Here is a 24,233-nt window from a genome sequence, read left to right as displayed (position 1 = left end):
TTTGATTGTTTGATTATGTCATTTAAAAGAGCTAATAAATACACAATCCACACCTGCTGGTAATCATAAAGTGTCTTAAGAATCCAATTTCAACACAAAGAGACCATTTATGTAGGCCTTGTCCCAAAACAATAATATCTAAACACTGAAACAAAAGAATCAGCTCTCCATCTATTCACTGGTGACCAACAACAGAACTTCAGTGCTTTCGAGTCAGGTGTTTTTATCCTTATTTTCCAGAGCCAAAGGAAAACTTCTGTTGTTGGAAGGAGCAATTTGTTGCTAGGCTCTGCCCAAATCCCAGCACCTGCTTTCTCTGGTCTGGAGGCAGATGGTACATCATAAAAATAAAAGCCATGGAAAAATGTACAGAAGCTATTCCCTTTAAAACCCTTTAGATGGTTCTTTTTCCTAAAATCTAGCACTATAAATATACACATTTTATGTTAACATTTTAGCTCAGCATTGGGGGACTGATATAGGGACATTAACATTTCCTTAGCCTGATTCATGTATCAAGGGCAGGACAGTTTAATTTGGACCAGCAGCTGCTGTCCCCACCCTTCAGTACTACCAACAACTATGGATTCTGTTAAGTTCTTTTGTAGTAATTCTCAGACACTGCACAATGAGCACTCTTTTTATATTTGTAAGAGTTGTATAAATGAACTGGGCTATAATAAATTAGCCTCATAATAAGCTTTTGCACAACCGATTTTTCCCATAATTGCACTTGGTTAAGTTTTAAAGCATGGCTCTGTCACAAAACAGTGTTAGCATTTTAATATTTACTTCAAGCACACTTTGGAATGTAAACTTACCTTGTTTAACTTGACAAAATATTCCAGTCCAGCTTCCAAGGGATTTGTATCACAGTTCATCTAAAAGAAAAACACACATTTCATTTTATTTTTGGTACCGGGGATTGAACTCTGGACCTTGCACTTGCGAGGCAGGCAGGGGAACCACTGAGCTAAATCCCTGGCCAGAAAACACACATTTTAAATCTTACATGAGTACTAATCATTTTGGTAACATCACTTTCATGTGTCATCTTTTTAGGAGAAAGAACACTTTGTGATATTTGAATATAGATGCTGAAAAAGGCAAATTATGGACTGCTCTCTAGAATAGTTTTTTTTTAATTCAAAATTCAAACATAGCCTTTCAGCAAATATGATCATTTGAATATAGCAAACATAGAAACTGAATCTCAGGATTTGTTTGCATAGCTCTTTCATTTTAATAAATATCTGAAGGATAAACACTGTGTCCCTTCCACAAACAAGACTGTCCCAAATGTATGTAATAATTTTATATAATTAGGTTTTGAAAAAGTCTGTAAGAAATTTATTTATCTTGCAATTAGCCAAGAGCCAGGATAAGGAAAGGGAGAAGCAGGTAGTAGGGAAATGTCTTCTATGGAGTTCAGGGAAGGACCATGAAAGAACAGGGTTCTTAACCTTCTCAGACAGGGCTGAACCATATACGTCAGTTCAGGGCTAAAAGCCAGCACCCACTAGTCCTGAAACTAATTTAAAAGTTCAAGAAGAGAAAAACTTCATTTTCTTTTCTATAAGGGCTCTGTCTAAAAGAAGTCAAACTGCTTATCTATTTATTTTTGTGGTGCTGGGGACTGAATCCAAAGTGTTGTGCATAGCAGAGAAGTGTTCTACTGCTGAGCTATATTCTCGGCCCATTTCTTAAAATTTTTATTTTGAGACAGGATCTCGAAGAGTAGCCCAAGCTGGTCTTGAACTTGTGATCCTCCTGGCTCAGCCTCCTAAGTAGCTGGGATGTCAGGCGTGTGCCATGACTCCTGACTTAAAAGGAGTCAACTTTAAAAGACAGCACAGTACTTACATGAACCAAGTGAGCATAAGATTATTTCACATGACCATAAAAATGTCCCTCACATCTCTTAATCAATTTGAACCACTCTAAAAGGTTTTGGGCGGGGGGGGGGTGCCGGGGATCGAACTCAGGTCCTTGCACTTGCGCCACATCTAAAAGTATGTTTTATCTGCTTAATTTCAGAATTTTTCAAGGAAAAAAGCAGAGAAGCATGATCGCTGTCAGAACACTAGAGGGAGCGCTGGCACCGCTGGAAAACCTGAGTGACCCAAGAAGGCGAAGAGTTCGAGAGGAGGTGCGGAAGAGCAAGGTGGAGCAAGGGCAGAGGGCGCAGAGCGATCAAAGGGCTGCTTCTGCTGCTTCATTCCTGGGCCCATGGAACAGAGCCGGCCTGTGTTTCTCGCTGGGCGGCCAGCCCAGGTGTCCAGCAAAAGAACACTAACAAGCCAGGCATTATAATCTGAGGACCGTGGGAGGCTGAGGTAGGAAAATCATAAATTGGACACTGGCAATTTAGCAACTTAGTGAGTTTTTTTGTTTTTTGTTTTTTAGGACTGGAGATGTAGCTCAGCAAATGCCTTGGGTTCAAGCCCAATACGGGAAACAACAATAAAACAAAACCCAAGGCACATTAACAGAGCACCTTTCCTGGAGAAGATGCCTGAGGCCCTTTACTCTCCCAGAGCTCTGCTCACTGACTTCCCCTCAGAAGCCACCTGCTTGCACTCAGTCTCAATCCTCAAGGGTCCCTGCCTGGGCCTTCGAAGTAGATTTTAAATTAGATTAATTAATTCACAATGCATTTGAAATTTTGCTTGGCCCTTTAAAGACTACCTGTAACATAATTCTGTAGGATACATAGTCCTTCATATAAAAAGGCAGAGGCTCTGGGGGCTTAGGCCCCTTAGCCAGTATGCTGTAGAGGATAAATTCAGACTCCAGAATCTCCTCTCTGAATCTCACCTCATTGCCTCCAAGGAGAGAACCACAAATTTGCAAAGGGTGAGCATTTACAGCAGTGATGGCGAACCTTTTCGAGCTTTCAGTGATAATAAACAGCCTGCTGCAGCACACATGCCATAGCTTTGCCACCACCGACCTAGAGGGCTGCCACACTGGAGATTTGGTAAAACGAGAGGACAGGGTTGAAACCCCAGTTTGGCTGCATGCTGTGTAATTTGAACCAAGAGGCTCACTGAATCTCCCTGGACTCCATGTAAAATAGGAGCAATGGTGAAACTTCTTGGACAATTGAGAAGGCAAATAAAATCATGCCTATGAAACTGTGTGAATGGCTAAAGCACGACACAAGTGGACACTCTTTTTATTACTGGGGGAGGAGGCCTAGACTTGCACATGCAGGACTAATGGCCTCACCCCTCAGAAAGAAAGAAGTAATTCGCCCAAAAGGACAAGATAAGAAGAAAATGAGGATGGGCAGCATGGAGAGAAGACAATGTGAAGGTGGGGCTCGCCTCCCACAGGGGCCTGATCCCCCCAGTCACACACAGAGCTCCCTGTCTCATGGGGCGAATGGAGACAGAAAAAAACCTAATGTTGGAATCCCACTGAACTTTCCACTGTTCCCCTGTAAATAAAGGTGTCTAATATGTAATTGCTCTTTCAGCCAGAACCAGTGTTAAACAGAACCCTCACGCAAACATCTGAGGGAAATAGGAACTCTGAATGAAGCCACCAGCATCCCAAACCTCAGCCCCCCAGGCGCGGAAAGCTTTCTCCAGTCTCAAGGCGTTCAGGGCATAGGTTCCGAAATTGTCGATCCCCTCCTGCTGGCCCGAGTTCATGATAGCCTCGTAGAGTGGTGCCGAGTCTTCTGGCCTGTGGTACAGCTCCCAGCCCAGCTCTCCTGAAAGAGACCCACAGGGCCACACAGAGTAAGAGTGGTGACCACCCACCCGGTCAGTGTGCGCGAGCTAAAACCCAAACGAGAGGGGAGACTCCTTGTTTCCAATGGAGACATGATTGGTTTTTAAAAGACAAGCTCATGAAAACTCTCCACAAGACCCCACCACAAGGAGCCGCCACACCGGGTGCATCTGCGAGTGACCCTGACCAGGCACACTGGGCTACAGGATGCTCCTATCCCGAGTGAGGCGGACAGAAGGGGATGCGGGGCGAGCCTAGTGCACAGTGAGGGGTGACTGTGGGCCATTTCAGGATAACCAGTTAGGAGACTAATTAGGCTGGCATATTTTATACAGATAGACAACCCAACTACCAGGCCCCTGCCCAGGAGTCACAAGGCTTAGAAATCCAATCAGGGCCGGGGATTTAGCTCAGTGGTTCCGCCTGCCTTGCAAGCGGAAGGACTCAAGTTTGATCCCCAGTACCAAAAAAAAAAAAAAAATCCAGTCAGCTGAGAATTACTCAGCCATTCTGCACTGTGTGAGGGCTGTGGCCTTGGATTCCCTCTCGTCCTTCCTTCCCTACTCAGTCACTTTCTTCAGCATTAGGGCTGGGGTGGGGGTCAGTGAGCAAGCAAAAGAAAAAAGAAACCCAAACTGTCCTGCTTAGTTTTTATTCTGCTTATTTTTATTCTGATCATGATTTGCCCCCAGTTTGGTTCAAGAAGTTGGGAACATTCAGAGCAGAAGCCCAGGGGAGGTCTGTAGCCTCCAGGGGAGATTACAGTATTCTCCTTGTCCCCATCATCAGGGGCTGACACCAGGACACCACCAGCCCAGTGCCCAGTGGTAGCGACCGAGCTTGGGCACAGTGCTCCCCTTCAGCACAGGGGCCAAGAGGTGAGGAAGGCAGGAGTCCACCCAGGGCATGATGGGGAACAAAGAGCACTCTGTGTCAGATGCCTTCCACGTGCAAGGCTAGTGCAAGGCAGAGGTTTCCTAGTGAGCATACAGTCTGGGGAGAAAGACGCCCCACTGGTAATGCTGAAGAGAAAGCAATAGAAAGCAACACATTCAAGGCGGCCTCTAAGGGAGACCCTTGCTCCTGATAGGGCTGCTGGCCTGGACTTTCTAGCTATCCTGACAGTCGTCCTTTTCCTGTTTTCTTTTTGTACTGTTTTAAACAGGAGCAACAAATGCAAATCTTTGGAAACACACTCGAGCCTCCGAGTGAGTAGGCAGACTCATCTTAGAGCTGAGCAAAAGAAATCTTCCTGCCAAATCACACAGACTCATGAGAGAGAGAGAGAGAGAGTGTGTGTGTGTGTGTGTGTGTGTGTGTGTGTGTGTGTGTCCACACACACCTATTTCTCCTGGCTGCTCCTTGTAAAGTGAGAAATTTATTCTGGGCTGTCTCGAGGCTCTTACCGGTATACGATATCCTAATAGCAGTGACAGGAATGCCAGAAACCTTGAAGGACTTGCTTTGCAGAAACTTGAAAGCACTTTCGCTGAGGTCTTCAGAGGTCAGCTTCTGAAGGACCCTCCTTGAGTGTGGACCCGCAACTCCAAGGACACCCAGCTCATCGGTTATGTTTCTAATCTCAACATCATATCCACCTTTGTTGGCTACTTCCTCAATCCATCTGTATTTGAGTCATAAACACTGTGTTGAATATTGTGGGGCTGCTGCTGTCCTATTTCCCTGAAGGCAGGCTTGGTGTCTAGAATTACCAGAAAGGCCCCAGAGGACCACTGTATACAAACACCTGATTTTGAAACAGTACAGAAGGATCCTTCCATTTAAACAAGCTCTGCCACATGATTTAAAAAAAAAAATAGGGCCAGGGATTTAGCTCAGTCGTTCCACTGCCTGTCTTGCAAACGCAAGGACCCAAGTTCCATCCCTGGTACCAAAAAAAAAAAATAGTGACAGTTCTATTACATTTAAAGTAGTGATTCATGGGCTGGGGATTTAAATCAGTGGTTCCGCCACCTGCCTCACAAGCAGAAAGTCCCAAGTTTGGTCCCTGGTACCAAAAATAAATAAATAAATAAAGTAATGATTCAGTCTTCAAAAATTAACTGAAACCTAAATTTGCTCTAATGGTTACATGCAGGAGGCACACTTGAGTTGCTGAAGGTTGATACGTGCCTGCCACCAGACACAGAATTGCTCTGATGATCACAAGGAAAAGATTAAAAACTCCGGTTTCAGTTTCTAAGCCCTGATGAGTTATGGGAGCCCAGTTGACCCCCTGTTATAATTTATTGAGCATTCCCTGGGCTATGCAAGTCTATGGTAAAGGGTTTGAGTGGACTGAGGCAAAGCTTGCACAAAAGCAGATGATGTGCATCATTTTATAACCATGGCAAAGCCCTGTCCGAGTGAGCATGTGTTAGGTAACGGTGTTCTAAGCATTTTTGGAGCATCAAAGACTACAGACTTTCTAATAGACAAAGACCCACAAAGAGGCCCAATTTGGCAGGGCCGTGTTTAGCTGGAGGCTGGGCAGCACAGAGAGGGGCTCTGAGGGGCAGCGAATCGAGGGGTTGGAAGCAGGTGGTCTGGCTTGAGCCACTTCAGCCACACTGCAGCTTCCTCACCTGAAAATGAGCACAATGCATACTTTGAAAAGTATGAGGAGAACTGATTAAGGTAGTGTTCAAAAGGAGTTCCAGCACACTGGCCATGTCTCCTAAACAGAACTTAACATCATTAGAACCAGGAAACCCAACGCATGGGGCGTTTGGAGGGGGGCAGGGCCTTCAAATGTTTCCCAAAAAAGGGGCAAAGTTAAAGGAAGAATTAAAGCTGTACTTCAAGTACTGTCAAAGGAAAACTCAATGTAAAATTGAGCCAATACGTAATCTGTACAAAATGTTCTCTTTTTTAACTTTATTTTTGAGACAGCCTGGGCTGAACTGCCCAGGTTGGGCTCCAATTTGGGATCCTCCTGTCTCAGCCTCCTACAGTGCTGAATTACAGGTGTGTACCACCACACCTGGCATACAGAGCATTCTTATTAGCTGTGTGCTTACCTAAGATCATGAAGTTCGGATCCAGAACCAGTTATTAACAGAAACTCGCCAGGGGATTGGTGGGAGACAGTCAGCTCGGCGTACACACGACCTCTGGGTGTCAACATGTGGCTTATATTTGTAAAGCCCACCTACACCAAATAATTCAAAAGGACTTAGGGTGAATTGAAAACCTTATGATTCTTTTAAGACATATATAAGTAAAAACATGGGTGTTAACATGGAAATGCCTCCTACTCTTATCATCTATATCAATTGTATGAACTATGTAAGCCCAAGATTAATTTAGCAGTCTCATCTTAAACAATCATTCAAAGCTGTCATAAAAACTACACTTCTGGGATCAGTTTCAGTGGGTAGCCACTCGCCCAACCTGGAGGAGCTGGGACACCCAGCAGACCTGGAGCCTCCCAGGGCCACACTGCAGGACAGACAGGTGGTTTTCCCCCAGTGGGGTGGCTCCTAAGGGCAGGCCCAGGAAGATAACAAAGATCAGCTTAGCACCAGCTGTGCATCAACAATACTACATGACAGAATTAAACATCATGCAGTAACCACCCATTGTCTACATCTTCCAAAAGGGAATAAGACTCAAACATATCAGCCTGAAGAATGTTCTCATTAAATTGGAATTGTAATCTATAATGATGCACTTCGGTACCTTCAAGCTGACATTGCTATCAAAATTAATACTTTTGGTAGATGCTATATGGTGCAAACTGTATTAAATTATTGATTTTCACTTTCCCTTTGAGATTGGAACAAAAGATCTGCTTACAACCACTCCCAACCAATTCTCCATAACTTTCTAAAGATAAACAATGTCTGTAGAAATACAAAGATGAGGAAACTGAGGCCCAAGGACACTGTAAGAGACCTGAGGTCACTCAGCCAGTTGGAAGCAGAACAGAGTCATTAACCTCCAAGTGAAATTATCCTTCACAGACCATGCAGAGTGGGGCCTCAGAAGCCCTAAGTGCATACCTTCTGACTGCCTTCCCAAGCTGCCCTATGTTAGGTTGCTGCAGGAGCTATGGAGAATTCATCCTGAGCATCTCTCTCAAATTGCCCCACAGCATGACAAGCAAGGGCAGACAGTGAGGCAGACAGAGAGCCAATAGCCCTAAGCCACTTTGACAGTCTGGGACTCCACATCCATAGACACCAGGGAAGCCTTGGCGATCCCAGCAGAGTGCAGACTGGTTTTCTCTGAAGAGCTCTGCCTCTGACAGCTGGACTTATTATTTATCTCAGGAACCTTGAGCTCCTTAATCTGCCTGTGTTTCAATGAACAACTCAGAGCAAGAGGCTGAAGATATGTATAATCCAGCAATGGTTACAGTTGTGTGTCCATGGGCTCAGCTTCTGCAGGCAGTGGCTCACTGTGAAATGTGAAAATCCAGGAGAACAAAAAAATCCCCTTCCACTAACAAACTACTAGTAAGAACTGCTGTTTTTCCAAAGGCTGCACCTTCATTGAGTGGATTTAGAAATGAAAATAATGATGCTAGTTACAAATGCACTACCATCTCTGGTCCTGGATGACTGGTATATTTGGACTTTAAAAATAGTATCTAGCAGGTAGGGATTTAGCTTAGTGGCATCACTTCTGCCTTGCAAGTGCAAAGTCCTGAGTTCAATCGCCAGTACAAAACAAAAAAAAAAATTGCATCTAGCAAGCTGGAGGAGTTAATTAGCTACAAGAGTTTGCCATCTATTCATTGTCACAGGATTTTCATAAAAATGGCTTTGAAAAAATAGATACACATGTAGCCAGGCATGGTGGTGTGTGCCTAGTTCCAGTTGCTTCAGAGGCTGAGCAGGAGGATCACTTGAGCCCAAGATTTCAGGACGACCCTTGACAACACAGCAAAACCCCAGCACCACCACCAAAAGAAAATCCCAGATGACATTTGCCCATTGTTCTAGCACTCTGGAAGCTCCTTTGGGCTACATAGTGAGACCTTGTCTCAAAAAACCAAAACAAAAAATGTTAATATATACATTCAATATGTAGTAATAAAAAATTTTTTAGCAAAACTACCATTAACCATTAAAAAAAATCTACACTTTTGGGGCCGGGGATTTACCTCAGCGGCACCGCACCTGCCTTGCAAGCTCAAGGCCCTGAGTTTGATAGCCAGTACAAAAAAAAAGCAAAAAACTACACATTCAATTTCAGTCAATTTTAAAATTTTATTTATTTATTTTTGAGGCAGGGTCTCACTATGTAGTTCAAGTTGGCCTTGAGCTCGCTATATACTTAGACTGCCCTTAAACTCTAAGAAATCCTCCTGCCTCAGCCTCCCAAATGTTGGGATGTCACCATGTCTGGCCCAGTTGTAGTCAGTTTTAAATTCCCACTGACATAATTAAGCAAAGTCAGTAGGTCCTTGGATGATACAGTAAATCACTCAACAAAAATTTAAATTTGAAAAGTAGCTTATATTCTCTCCATTGAAGAGTTCTGGTGTTCACACAGATATCAGTACGTGAACTAAAATAGCATACTGGATTTTGACTTTTGGAAGTAAAAATGAGAGGATGGAGAGTCAAAGGGGCGAGAGTCCTGGACCTTGGCTCTTTACCTTGGGAATGACATTGGCCACGAGATGATCCAGCAGCCTCACGGAGTGCTGGCCTTTGATGTGGAACTTGCCAAACGGAGTCAGGTCAATCACTCCCACCTTTTGCGTAACTTGTTTATACTCAGAGCCCACCGGCTCAAACCAGTTTGTGCGGCGAAAACTTGGCCTGAAACAGTGTTCAGTGTTATAAAACACTTTCTCTCACAGCCCAACAGGGCAGAATGAGGATATTTTAATAAACTTTACCTGTATAGAAAATCCTATTTTTGGGGAAAAGAGATGCAATGTTAATTATTTGCAAATCATATATCAATATGTTGGGCTCTGCCTTTTAAAGTTACTCACTTGGCCCATTTCATAGCAAACAAAGTGTTAGTTAACTGGAATGTAAGACAGAACGTGTGGGTTCCCAGGCTGGGAGGTGAGCACCAGTCACCAGCTTCCCACCCTGGTGGTGTATTAAATTCACCAGGGGAGCATTTTTCGAATACCAGTGCTTGGGCCTAATTAAATCAGAATATTGGAGGGGAGAGGGAGCTGTCTAGTCCAGTGCTTCCCAAGCGCTAATGCAAATGCAAGTCAACTGAACTTGTTAAGAATCCAGATTCGGATGCTGTACACTGGGACAGAGCTCTGTGGTTTACAGTGCAACAGGCTGCCAGGCTATCTGGTCCACCATCTTTTTGGGGGAGGGTACTGGGATTTGAACTTAGAAGGTTTTCACTGAGCTACATCTCTAGCCCTTTTTTGTTTTTTTGTTTTGAGACAAGATCTCTTTAAATTGCTAAGTTGCCTAGGCTGGGCTTGAACCTGAGATCCTCCTACCTCAGCCTCTCAGAGTGTTGGGATCATAAGCACACACCACCAAACCTAGACATATTTTCAAAGAAAAGGTATAGCATAACTTCCAAGACCTTTGCATTAGTTAATGATAGGGCTGGGTCTAAACAAAGGTCTCCTGGCACATTGCGAAATGTCCTTTCTAGTTCACAAAGCAGACTTCTAATGTGGTATGTTAACTTCAGAGCAGGATGCTGGGTCGGCAAAATGAGTTCTCAGGAGCTTAATTATTAAAATGGTAGAAGAATTTCAGGTCAGATCCAAAAAGTACAAAGTGAAAAATAGAGCTGGCACTTATCTGAGTCATTTAGAAAAAATCCAAACCAGTATCTGGCCACCAAATAACTGAAATGGGCTCCCTATGGAGCCCAAATGAGTGCATCTATAGCTGAGTGCTCAATATTCTTCATATCACTTAGATCTGATTTTCATGTAGACATTAAAACTACTTACAGAAGCAAAATGGCAGCCCGAAAACAAAGATAACAACTTTTAGATTTGCTACTTGTTTTCCCTTGGTTTATGGATTCTTATGAGAAAAAATACATAATCACGATTAATCTCAAGTACAGTGTGACACATGGTGCTCTACAGGGATTCACAGCACTGTTCTGATGGCTTGTTTTATGCCTTAGCTTAACTTGAAATGCTAAGCTAATGATCTTCTCCCCTAATTTATCAACCAGGAACATGATTTGCACGGCTTTGTGTGAATATGCACACACGCACACACCATACATGCTATCAGGCAGACACTTTGAGCTAGTTCAGTTCACGATGAGCAGAAAGTCAAATTCCAGGTCACTTTCATTTTGAGGTTTCATGCTCTGTGATTCGACCAAGATCCTAAAGGGCAAAAGGCAGCTGAGGTCATGGGGAAGAGGGATCTGGCAGAGTGAGGACAGTCCTCTGATTTTCTGGCAAAAATTCCAGAGTGAAAGCGGCATTGCCAGGCCTGCTCCTGGACCTCTCCGGGTACATGGGTCCCCAGTGTGGGCCACTGCCCTATGGGCAGATACAGGCCTTCGTCCCGGAAAACAGCTTTCACAGGAACAGATGGTTTGGGTGAGAGGGGGCTCAGCACCTCTCTGTTGTGTCTTCACTCTTTGTGGCTTCACCCTCTGCCAGCACCTGAGGCTGAGCTGCTCACGCACCTGTACTGAGTGTCCTGGCCGGGTCTGTAGAACCAGTTTGGCTGTTCCCAGCCCGCGTGGAACCCCATGGAGCACTTGGGTGCCAGAGCCTGGTAGAGCCCGCTGACTCGCTGTGTGGGCCGCCCTGCGAGGCGCTCTTCCTTAGGGTAGCCAACTGGAAAGGAGAGTTGGCACTCGAAATGACAAGACTTCGAAGGGAGTTAGAAAATACCGGACTTAAAAGCCAGATGTACGTGTGTGTGTGTGTGTGTGTGTGTGTGTGTGTGTGTGTGTGTATGATTTATGTAAAAATCAAAGCTGTCATTTACATTAATCATCAAGGGATAAAGTGAAAAGTTATTTAAAAATTACAATAATTAAGGAAAAGCATGATACTGTTAGGGTCCCTGACCATAATAAAGAACATCTAAAGATGCTGCAAATACTTTGTACAACTGCAAATCTGTACTTCACCAATGTTGTTGAATCCATACGATTCTCTGGCTTTGGCCTCGGTGTACTGAGCTGTGGTCCACTTGGCATAGCGGTTGGGATCCAGTTCTATTAGGTCAAAAGGAGGCTCTCCCTGCAGGATCCAGTCACTGAGGTACTTCCCAGCCCCACCAGCGTGGATGATGCCGTACCTTGCAAACCAGAGACACCCAGTCATCTTCACATGTTGTTTTCAAGTGAAAACACATGTCCAGATAGTTTACAGGGCCTCCAAGTTGGAGTGTTCTGTGCTATTCAGGACATAAAGTAACATAATCTTTATGCTATCCATTTTTCCCTTTAAAATGGACACGTAGGCATCCAAATTAAGCATGCCTGACTTGATAGCTTGTTTCTTTCCACAGTACTGGGTGTATCTACAAATTAGCCTTTATCTCCTACCTGTGGAGGAAAGAAGGGTGTGGGTGAGTGAGGGGGAAGGAAGCAGAGGACTGGGTTAGTGTGGCTCGTGCCTCACAGGCCCTCCTGAGCTGTGATCATCCTGACTGACTGGAGACTGGAAGGGAGAACATGTGCTCCTCACACTCAGCTCAGCTTGGACCTGCTTGGCAGGAGCCTCTTTGCAAGGAATCAGGGCTGTCATCTTGGAAGCATTCAGCCCACAAGCATTCACCTGGGACATGCAGGGAGGTAGAAAGGCTCTCTGGGCCCTGTATTTTGCAACTAATGGGTCACTTAGTGGGGAAGATTGGCTTGCTTTCTATTCGATAAGAAGAAGACTCTTGAAAACCAAAAATATGATAGTGTTTTTGCTATCAGAGTAGAGAGATCACATGTATGTGGTCATGCATAGTTCTACACACTCACTCTTGTCTCACGAAGGCCTTCACGGTAAGTTTATCTGCGGTTAAGTCAAGAGAAGCTTCTGAATAATCGAATGGGCCAGAGACATGGGGAGAGAACCAAGGAAAGGAGCTGCCCAGGGAAGGGTCTGAAATGCAGACTTCAGCCCCCCAAAGTACAGCGACTCAGCAGCCAGAACCACAGGTTCTAAGGGTGTGGGTGGCATCCAGCAGACTAGAAATGCTAACTAGCTCTCCTCACAGCAAGATACCAATTTTGCTATTTTAGAAAAGTGAATACCTAAATTGTTAGAAGGCTGTTTCTCAAGGAGAATAAGAGGCAGCAATTTACCATTTACCCTCCTCCAGCATTGGAGCACTAGGCCAGACAGCTGGCAATTGTTAAATGTTCACGGGAGTAAGTGGCCAGATAAAATGGGGAAGAAAAATAGAATATTAGAAGCTGTGATATGATGGTAAAGTGGGTTTGACATCAATATTCACCAAATTAATGTGACAAATATTAGAAATAAAACTTCAAAGAGGCAATGGAATCATAAACAGGAAGCAACCCAAGGAATTACAGAGAAACATATCATGTTGGGCAAACACAAATTATGGTGAAAAATGCATCAGATACATTATTCGTTTGATATTTTGAATTATCTTTGTCACATTGTGTTATGAAAACATCCTTATAAAATGGGGGCAAACTGACCTACTAGAAGATAACAGCATGAAAAGAGACATCCATAATGGAAATGTCAGGAAGTAGACAAAGAAAAGTTCAGGAAATGATTGTCTTTCTGTATGCTAATCTTTCAAACCTATATAGGTAATTAAACCATTATATAGTCAGTATTTTAACACTGAAATTTTTTATTTCTTGTATTATTCCTTGGTCATGAAAGAGAAAATCTCTGTCTCTCTCTCTCTCCTGTGTTTTCCTTTTTTGTCCTTGAAATTATGGGACCACATTCAGCCAAATAAATGATTTTACAGTCACCACTGGATTCGCAGAGATACTCACCCAAAGCCTACAGCCACCCAGTAGTTTCTGACCCCCTGGTGTGGGCCGACCATGGGCAGAATGTCAGGTGTATATGTGATGGGACCGTTGACGACACTAATGATGTCAGCCTTTTTCAAGACTGGAACCATTTCCATGGCCGCTTCCACATGTTCCATGATTCGGTCTAGGTCAGACTCAAAAAGTTCCTTTCCAAAGCCTGAAAAGAAATGCCACCGTGGTCAGCATGCCCTTGCACACAGACAAGCGCTCTGAAGTGATTGAAGTCTAAATTCAACATTCACTGTCCACACAGGGACACCCATTATGTTACAGAGAATTATAATGCTATTGTTCTGGAAATAAATCCCTTTTAAAATTTATAGACATTTAAGTGTGTGTGTGTGTATATATATATATATATATATATATTAAATTTCCACTATTTGATCCAATCATATTTTTAAAAAATACAAACCATAATAATTTGGCTTGTCAGGAGAGATCTTTATTCCTCAATTAACCATCAGAGCCTGTTTTGCCCCCACCTGCTGCTGGGTGCAGGCAGATGGGAGGGAACAGGGTCACACCAGACCCTGGGGGAAGTGGGGCCGCCCCAGGATCTGGGAGGATGGAGGCTGAGCCCTGTTTGCCCTCCCCTCACAGGAGGTTTCCTTCTCCAGCCTGCTCCCACAGCCTTGCAGAACAAGTGCTTTCTATCCTGAAGCCCCAATTCAAAGCAGGGCCACAGATGCACTAAGTCTGCCCATCCTGGTGACTTTCCCACACAGCATCCCGCCATCTCCTCCTGGGGACCACATGTTCAGGCAACTGCAGGCATCTGCACTCAGGCTTCAGGTCACCAGTGGTGGGTTAAGATGTGTAACACTCTTGCCCTGTGTGGGTGGAGGAGGGGCAACAACCCAGCTCTGCCTCCAACTGGCAGGATTTCAGTATTTCTTAACTTTTTTTTCTTTTTGTTTTGTTTTGTTTTTTTGGTACTGGGGATCAAACTCAGGACCTTGCACTTGCAAGGCGGGCGACAGCACCACTGAGCTAAATCCCCAGCCCTTAACTTTTTTTTCTTTGAGGAGGTGCTGTGGCCATAGGGAATAGTGGGGAGAGAGAGGGAGGCTCCGGATGTGTGGGAGCCCAGTCCTCCCTCTGGGCAGGAGTGAGTCTGCTCAGCCCCGATGCACACAGCCCACTCAGCAAAACCAAATCCCCGTGGCCAACTGTCCCACCTGTGAGAAGGCAGGTTAGGGATCAACTCCTGCTACTCTGCCTGCTGCCTATTGGAGGGAGGGTTTCGTTCTCTATCCCAAGTTGCTTATCAAGGCATAATTCTAAGCCAAGTGGATGGTTCATACATACAGTTCCAGCACTCTGGGAGGCAAAGACCGGAGGATCCCAAGTTCAAACCCAGCCTCCGAAATTTAGTATCTCCCCACCTCTGGCCTTCCTTCCCAGAAGGTGGTGTTTTGCCTCTGATGGGTCCCAGGTCACCTGTGGAAGCTCAGATCTGCTCGACCAGAATCCTGAAACTACTCTAAGCAGGCAGCAGGCTGAGGGCAAGGTGGGAGGCTGGAGATTGGCAGAGTGAATGATGCAGATGGAGTCTTTCCCAGCAGCTCAGACACTCATGTTCACTCCATGCCGCATGCTCAAAGGTGGGGGAAGACAGTCACCCCAGGAACAGTCACCCCCAGGGACAGGCACCCCAGGAACAGGCACTCCAGGGGCTCAGGTATCTGCTCATGCTAGAGGACATGCTTGTCTCACTCCGCTGTTGGCCCACCCTGAACCATTCGTGTCTGGCCTGTAGGACCTACCTGGGGGCACCCCGCTAGTGACCCACGTGTCCTGAACCTTCATTTTCTCTTGACTCTCGTAGGGTCCAAACAGAAGCCCATCCCGCTCCTGTCGGAGGTAATAGGACCCTTCTAGGTCCCGGAGCACAGGGAGTTCTTGCTTCAGAGCTTGCACTTCTGGGATGGTGGAGGTAACCACGTATTGATGTTGGACTGGGATGAGAGGATGTTCCAGGCCAATCATGGCACCTACTTCACGCGCCCAGAACCCTTAAGGAAAAAATCATTTAAAAATGGCACCACAAACATTAACATAGTACATATGACACTGATAGGACAATTTATATCAAAATTATTTAGGAGGCTTGAGTTCTCATGGCGAAGCCTAAAGACTGTCATCACAATCTAAAATTTTGTCATTGCAGGTCAGCTCCTCCACCTCCCAAACTCTGTGTCTCCAAATCTATGACACCCGGAATTCCAAAGCTACAAGGTTGTTCTGCTTATTAAAATTTGAAAATGTACACATTTTGGAATAGATGGCATATTAAGTTTTATCTATTATTTTTAAAGATAAAATCACCCAATTTGAATGAGTTTTGTAAGACCATCTCCTGTAAGGAGCAGAAAGGCAAGTTCAATGCCAGTGTAAGGCCCTGGGATCGATCCCCAGCACCGAGTGACTGTCGTTTGTTTGGGATGTGCTGCTTCCTGACCATCAAAGGGTTGTTGAGGCAGGGAGCTCTGTTTGCTTGTTTGTTTGATAATAATTTTTTTTTTTGGTACTGGGGATTGAACTCGGTACCTTTCGCTTTCCAGGCAGGTGGCAGAACCACTGAGCTAAATCTCAGGGTCTGTTTGATAATAATTTTGAGTAATCTTTCAAATTATTAGAGAATCTTATTTTAGTCATTGCTTTAGAGGTTTCACTCCTTAAATTTTTAATAATTTGTTTTTGGTTTTAAAAACTCTGATAGTAAGTTCTGAAGTCTCTGTCATGAAGTTCAGAGCTGGACACAGAATCACCCAGGATGGGTCAGCCTGGGGACTGAGATTATGCTCGTTTAGGGGCCAAAGTTTGCTTCCATTTAACCATCCAACTGTCACCCTTGTATTATGTTGCTTTGTTTTGGCCTAACAGCTACCTTGGCCACACTTGTACGATAATCCCAGAAATGGGCACCCATGTGTGAACCAGAAATCCTACCTGTGGGCAGCAAAGCTATTTGTTGATCTTTAATAATTTAAAGACTTAATGTTTTCTTGCTAGTAGGAAAATATGAATTATCAATCTCAGGACTTTGTAGGAAAATATAGTAAAGCCACAGTTACATATACTAGAACACTTTTTTTTTCAGTACTGGGGATTGAACTCAGGACCTTGCACTTACGAGGCAGGCGGTGGCACTACTGAGCTAAATTCCCAGCCCTTGAGCACTTTAAGAAAAATAAATGGTCATCATGAATTGTGCTGCTATGAACATGGGTGCACATATATCACTGTGGTATGATTCTTTTAATTCTTTGGGGCAGATACCCAGCAGGAGAATAGCTGAGTCAAATGGGACTTCCAATCCTGGTTCTTTGAGGTATCCCCATACTGATTTCCACAATGGTTGCACCAGTCTACACTCCCACCAGCAGTGGAGCAGGGTTCCTCTTTCCCCACAGCCCCACCAGCCTTTGTTATTGGTTGATTTCATGATAGCAGCCATTCTTTCTAGGGTGAAATGGAATCTCAGTGTTGTTTTCATTTGCATCTCTTAAATGTTGAACATTTTTTCATATGTTTATTTTTTATTTCTACTTCTTTGTGTGAGAAATGTCTGTTCATTCCAGTTTTGGATTGGGTCTTTAAATTTGGGAGGTCTGATTTTTTAAAGTTCTTTATATATTCTAGATAGTAGACCTTTGTCAGAGGGACAGCAGGTGAAAATTTTTTCCCATTTTGTGGGTTGTCTGTTCACACGGTTGGTGGTTTCTCTTGCTGTGCAGAAGCTTTTTAATAAGAAGAGATCCCACTTGTTGATTTTTTGTGCTAGTTCACAGGCAACTGAGGTTTAGTTCATGAAATCTTTTTCTATACCAATGTCTTCAAGAGTTCTACCTAAACTCTCTTCCAGCTGGTTTAGTGTTTCTCTTTTAATATTTAGATCTTTCATCCATTTCGATTTTAGTTTAGTGCATGGTGAGAGATACAGGTCTAGTTTTAATCTTTGGCAAGTTTAAACCCAGTTTTTCCAGCACCATTTATTAAAGAGGCTATCTTTCTCCAGTGAGGGTATTTGGAAGCAACCCAATTGCCTATCAACTGGAGAATGGATAAAGAAAATGTGTTTTTTTAATAAAATGGAGTATTACTCAGCCATAAAGAACAAGAAACTAGAGACATTTATAGCTACATGGATGCACACTGAGGTGATACTCTGAAGTGAAATAAATACTGTAAATACTGTATTGTAAATACTGAATAGTTTCTCTAGTGTGAGAAACTGAAAGTGTAAATAAGGACTTAAAGGTATAATAGATAATGTGAAATAGGAAGAAAAGGTGCAAAGGGGAAGGGGAAGTAGGAGGGGTAGGGGAAAAGAAAGAAGGGAATGGAATAAATATGAGAAAAAGAAAAAATGAAAACAAAGTCTTTGTCAATGGGGAGGGCTGGAGGGGTTGAAGGGAGGGCAGGGGAATGGGGAAAAAATAAGAACCAAGATATATTACGTAAAGGTGCAAATTTCCAATGATGAATGTCATTATATTACATACCTTAAATATACCAATAAAATTAATTTTAAAAAATAAATAAATGGTCAAAATATTTATCCTAGCAATTCAAACTACTGCAGTATACTCAATCTACTTATTTCAATTAGGAATAAAAATAATTCTCACATATTCAAACATATTTATGAATTTCTGAGTCCAATTACTTGTTTGTTAATATACTTCATCACTAAAATAAAATGGAACTGTGTGCATAAGTGTCAGGTAACTATATTACCTCAAATCCCATACAAGCTCCACCCCGTTTTACCTCTGGAATGGGTACCTGTTGGCATTCTTTTCCTCTATATGTTAATCAAATTAGCCCAAATCTAGCCAAAATTACACTTCAATCCTACAAGTTCTAATGAGAGTCAAGTAGAGGAATCACTAAAAATCTACGACTGCCACCTCAAAAACTACTGAAGAGCCAATAAAAATGGCCTCCATTTTTTAAAAAATGCAGTGATTAATAAAAAGGATATGTTAAAATAAGGGTGAAGATTCATGAACAAGTTCACTTCTACAAGGTGGTTCTTACAATGGCAATGATAGTCTCATTCTTTGACCCAGAGTAACAGGCAAAATGAAGCATTTCTTTTTGGCTGAACACTGGGCTTCATGTTAGAATGCTCCAGTCACATTTCTGATTTGCCGTATTAGGAGAAATCTTAAGTAAATTTTACAACATCATCTCAGGCTCCATAGGTCAACTGGAAATGAGGTCAAGAGAAACATTGTCAATAGGGAAGGGTGGAGGGTGTGAAGGGAGGGCTAGAAATGGGGAAAAAATAAGAACCAAGATGCATTATGTAAAGGTACAATTCCCGATGAGAAATGTAATTGTGTTGTATACCTACAATGTACCAATAAAAGAATTTAATACAAAAAAAAAAAGAGAAACATTGTCATCACGCAGGCAGGCTTGCCTCAGAACAAAGAGTATTTGGTCACATCCTTTCGCTGTCCCTGAGGGGAAGGGCAGATAAAAACAAAAGTGCCAATTCTGAAAGCTCAGGGAACTGGGGAACTCAAGAAACAACTAACTATTGTACACCAAAAGGTTGAGCGCACCAAAAACCTCCTCAGCTGCTTTCCTGTCCAGTTGTGGTTTTCAAGAGTTGTACCAACAGTAAAGTTAAAATACAGCTTCTGAGCCAAATCCAGACCACCTCAACTATAATGCTTTAGAAGCCTCAGAAATTTAGGCACACATGCTTGGTAACCAAATTCTTGGGGAATTCGTTTACTAGGAGAATGGGTGTCAGATGACTGTAGGGCAAGAAGAGTAATCACAAGGTGGATGCCAAGAAACTATGATACTCTGATGCTCATATCTCCAGACTAGGGCATCCATTCTCAAGGAAATGACTGTAATAATCACAGTTATTATTTACCTAATTTTTTAGTGCTTTCCATGTGTTAAGCCCTGTTTTCTAGATACTTTACATTATTAGCTGATTTACTACCCATAACAACTTTTGAGATGGGCACTCTTATCCCTATTTTATAAACGAGTAACTCGCCTGAGGTCCAGGGTTGGCAATGTGTGGGTCGCAGGGTCAGAGAACCCCATTTCCCTGGATGAGGCCAGAAACACAGCAGCAAACCAACACATATTTTCTCTTACAATGTCCTGTTTATGGACACCCTGAAGACTCCACAAGCTTTAAATCTTATACTTTTCAATTGTATTTCCCAGTCTATATCCTGGTAACTTTAATTAGATTTCAGAGCTGTCCTGAGACCCTTTCCTGTATTTGTGAGATACCATGGTCTCTGAGTGATTCTGGGAAATATTCCAGACCCTAGCATTTAACATGATGGTCACTTTAAGTCAGAACATCGATCTTAAGTCAGTTTCAGTTATAGAAGGGGCTTAGCCAAATCTTCACCCCCACACACACTGAGGCTGACCCTTTGTGGAGGGTGGTCTCTGTCCTTTAAATTAGTTTTTTTAATACACTAACAAAAATACACACACACATACCACACACATACACACACACATCCTTCTCTCCCATGGACTAATATATAGTTAGTTTGATTTTTTTTTCCCCCCAGTAATTTTGCCCAGTGGAAAAGAAGTATGAAAGGGAAACTTTTTTTAAAGGATTCTGGGTCAGAGACCTGATCTGAATGTAATATAGTTGAGAACTGACACAGGAGTTCATGTAACTTCCAGAAGCAAGTTGCCCAGAATTCCCAAAGAAAGAAATGGATGTGAGTGGGAAGTCCAGGGGCAAAGATCAAGGGGCTGTCACCAACCCACAAAGGCTGCTGTCCCCCTCATTCCAAGGGTCTGTGCCCCAAGGCCAGCCTGGGACAGCCATTCTCAGGGGCTTCCTGTCACAGCCCCCCACCCCTGCCCCAGGGTCCACAGCCACACAGAAAGCTCCACCTGAGAGTCAGCTCCTGGGGTGGCATCAGAGCTCTTTGGAAATCATCCCATCCTCCTCCTCAGAGATTCCTATTTCCTCACAATATGTGGTTTAGGGGAAAAAAATATTACAATAGCAATTTCCTGTGTAAACAGATGCTTATTATTTTAGAAAAACAACAGATAACTACGATATTCTAGGTAATTTCTCCAAATATCTGTTGGAAATGGATGATTTCCTGAAGCACTGCACTGAGAAAATCAGTGGGACTTTGTCCAAGCCCACCTGAAACAAGTGCAGCCATCACTTAGCAATGTCTGCCTCCACTACTGCCAAATCAGGAGATCCCACTGTGTCTGTTTGGTATTTGGTCTCACGATGAGCACAGCCAAATATTTTTAGGGGCTGAATTCATGAGACCGTAAAAGAAAACTGCAAACTTGCAAAGAATTCTTACTACTTGGAAAAAAGTATAAATGACTGCAATGTCTTAGATCTAACAAAACTTATGCCAAGATTCCCAAAGACAATGGGAGAGAAGACAATCAGATGGTGGCCGAAGGGCCAAGGAAAGTTCAAAATAAAGCAATTTTTATACCCATTTTTACTTTTTAGGTAAGTCACTATTATTTTAAAGTTCAAATTCTATTAAAGAAAGTACTGTATGAGATTTTTAAGCTTCTTGAGTGGGAGTCATGGGTTAGAAAGATTCAGAAATAGTAATTTAGACTCTCAAATATTAAAGACATGACTTTTTCTAGGACCACTAAAAATATTTTGCTAAAAACTAGCATCTAGCTGGGTGTGGTGGCACATGCCTGCAATCTTAGCACTCAGGAGGCTAAGGCAGGAGGATCACTGTGAGTTTGAGGCCAACCTGGGATACATAGTGAGTTAAAGTCCAGCTTGAACTACATAGCAAGACCTTGTCTCAAAAAAAACAAAAAATAAAATTCAATAAAAAATTATTTTTCAAAAGTAATGATTTAGAGGAAAGAATCAGAAGGATACATGTTCCTGTCATGTCTTCATCATACTATTTGATCTGATAAATAATAAAGATCATTTTTAAAATAAAGATCATTTTTACTTTATAATTTAAATAACAGCTCAAAGAAAATCAGTTACTGCCCTCATGCTTATTTTAGGTTCTAACACACCATTATGAACAACAGGAAAATATAAATTATAAGCCCAGCTTAGACTACACAAGCATTTTCACTAGGATCTGTTCATGTTTGTGTGATGGTTAAAAAGGGCTTCGAATACAGCTGACCTACTAGAAATAGAAAGTGTATCAGCTCAAGAATCAAAGGACCAGGTTCCAGTTCTGGCTCTGACAGAACTGGCTGTTCCTTGGCCAAGTCCCAGGACCCAACTGAACCTTGCCCTGAACAAGTGGAAAAACGACCAGGTTGTCAGACTGTCTCAGATACTTGTCGAGAGTTCACCGCTCTGTGCTTCTGAACTGCAGCTACACAGCCTGAAGAAGATTACAGAATGTGTTTAATAACATTCTGAAAGGAAAAGTGTTACAAGTTTTTGGCTAGAGTCAAAAGTAATCAGAAATAGATGAGAGAACAGAAGTAGTCAAATGTATCCTACAAAGCTAATTGAGAACAAAGACAACTCCCAAAAATTTGAACAGTAAAGTTAATTATTAGCATAAATGGTGAACAAAGAAAAGAGAAAAAAGCCTTCATTTGACAAATCTGGAATAGAAGAAAATAGAATAACCAAGGACAGAGTGCTCTCGCACACCAAGGGCACAGTGACAGAGGGAGGGCTTAATAGCTTAGAAACAAATTTGAGAGTAGCACAGAGCTTCATAACAATATTCTTAGAGTAAAACATTACTTTATGACCATATATTTCATAAAACACTAGTTTATTTAAGATATGATGCTCACCTGCAGCATTCACAATTCTGTTTGCTGTAATAGATCCTTGTGGCGTTTCAACATCCCATGTTCCATCTAACCTGGGTTTCAGAGAAGTCACAGGTGCAGGATATTTTAAAAGGGCCCCATATTTCCTAGCCCCAGCAGCCAAGGCCATCGTTAGAGAATAAGGATCAATGTGACCATCTCCAGGGTTATACAGTCCAGCTAAAATCTAAATCAATCATATGAGAGTCAATATTCAAACAAATATATATTACTTGGCATAAATATATATGGCCAGCAAATGTTTAATAAAGCTGAACTTTCAAAGTGTACCTTTGAAAGCTCGATCAGGCTTGCACATCTTAGTTTTCCTAAGTCCTGCTCAGACCTGGGTAGTATTTGCACCAGTGTTAAGTAGGCAGGCTAATGAAGAGAAGCTTGCGATTGTTTCCGAAATCCCTCTCCCTTCCCCCATGGTAATGGAACTCCAGCATTTATTTGGACACATGGCCACTAAGAATAAAGAGTACAGTTTCCAACCTGCCTGGCAGCTATTGCTTCCAGCTGGTACCTAAAACTACTACTAAGTTCTGGTCAACAGAAATGCAAATAAAATGCCGTGTGTCAGCTCCCACAAACCATTTTTAAAAGACGACTGGCACATGTCTTTCTTCTTTGTCCCTTCCTCCATCCTGCTGTCTGCAATGCAAGAGGGCTAGAGTTTGCACTGCTGGTGAAATCATATTACTATTGTGTCACAAGAGTCACCCCCCAGGGGTGACAGAGGAGTGGTCTGGAAGGTGACTGGGTCCCTGAAGTTTTTATGAAAAAGAGTACCTGTTTCAGACATGGACAGCTTAAATGAAAGGGAAAAAAACTCTTACATTTTATTTAAACATTACTATTTTGGTTTCTGACATTTAAAGCCAAATCTAACTCTAACTACCACAGCGGCTATAATTTATATTTAATTATTTAACATTATTAATAAATTCATATATTAAATCCACTGTCAGAAAAATTTATACAAGCTTGATTCAAAATTCCACAACTGTGCTCGCTTCGGCAGCACATATACAAAATTCCACGACTAATTTTTGTATGCCAACTTTATGTTAAGGCTTCAGGCTAGATACTGTGTGGGGACAGAAGAGCGGAACTAAGAGGAAATTAGTTGAAAGAATGAACACAATGAAATATTATAATTTTAGGTTTCACCTACCCCCCAAAAATCTATTTATCACCAAAAATGAACGAAGAGCTCTTTTTTTTTTTTTTTTTGTACCGGGGATCGAACTCTGGTCCTTGCACTTGCCCAACAGTCAGTGAAACCACTGAGCTAAATCCTGGCCCAAAGAGCTCTTGTAAGATATTTTTTCCACAGCTATTTCAATGATTGTGTGGCTTTTGTCCTTTAACCTGTTAATGTGGTGTTATTATGTTGATTGACTTTCGGGTGTTAAACCAACCCTGCATTCCTGGGATATATTCCACACAGTCATGCTGTACAATCCCTTTGATATATTACTAAAGTCAGTTTGCTAATATTTTGCTGAGGATTTTTGCATTTATATTTTTTTTCTTGTGGTATCTTTGGTTTTGGTATCAGGGCAATACTGGCTTTATAAAATGAGTTGGGAAGTATTCTTTTCTATATTTGAGAGAGTTTACAAAAGCTTAGCATTAATTCTTTCAGTATTTGGTAGAATTAACCAGTGAAGTAATGTGGGTCTGGGCTTTTATTTGTGGAAAATTTTTTGACAACAAAT

At 42.5% G+C, this 24,233-nt stretch overlaps 1 protein-coding gene across 7 annotated transcripts in view; it reads right to left on the bottom strand.

Moving 5' to 3' along the window:
- Dmgdh (dimethylglycine dehydrogenase) overlaps positions 1-24,233 on the bottom strand; it is a 70,370-nt gene that overhangs the window by 29,407 nt on the left and 16,730 nt on the right. For all 7 annotated transcript variants that reach the window (XR_002391052.2, XM_021248575.2, XM_087201172.1 and 4 more), the window contains 10 exons: positions 22,489-22,693; positions 15,459-15,707; positions 13,648-13,846; positions 11,797-11,966; positions 11,344-11,497; positions 9,350-9,515; positions 6,762-6,892; positions 5,148-5,365; positions 3,564-3,721; positions 822-881 (listed from right to left, as the gene is read on the bottom strand). Coding sequence is in view for 6 of the 7 variants with exons in the window: in XM_021248575.2 (XP_021104234.1) it covers positions 822-881; positions 3,564-3,721; positions 5,148-5,365; positions 6,762-6,892; positions 9,350-9,515; positions 11,344-11,497; positions 11,797-11,966; positions 13,648-13,846; positions 15,459-15,707; positions 22,489-22,693 (1,710 nt within the window). In the remaining variant the exon portion in view is untranslated. The remainder of the gene's footprint in view (positions 1-821; positions 882-3,563; positions 3,722-5,147; positions 5,366-6,761; positions 6,893-9,349; positions 9,516-11,343; positions 11,498-11,796; positions 11,967-13,647; positions 13,847-15,458; positions 15,708-22,488; positions 22,694-24,233) is intronic.

This window comes from Heterocephalus glaber, unplaced genomic scaffold, assembly GCF_053883595.1.
Source record: "Heterocephalus glaber isolate CG9 unplaced genomic scaffold, H.glaber_assembly_v1.0 deba00001757, whole genome shotgun sequence".
NCBI classification, from domain to species: Eukaryota; Metazoa; Chordata; class Mammalia; order Rodentia; family Bathyergidae; genus Heterocephalus; species Heterocephalus glaber.
The sequence above is the reverse complement of the archived record's forward strand: the minus strand, read 5'-3'. Positions and strand labels throughout refer to the sequence as shown.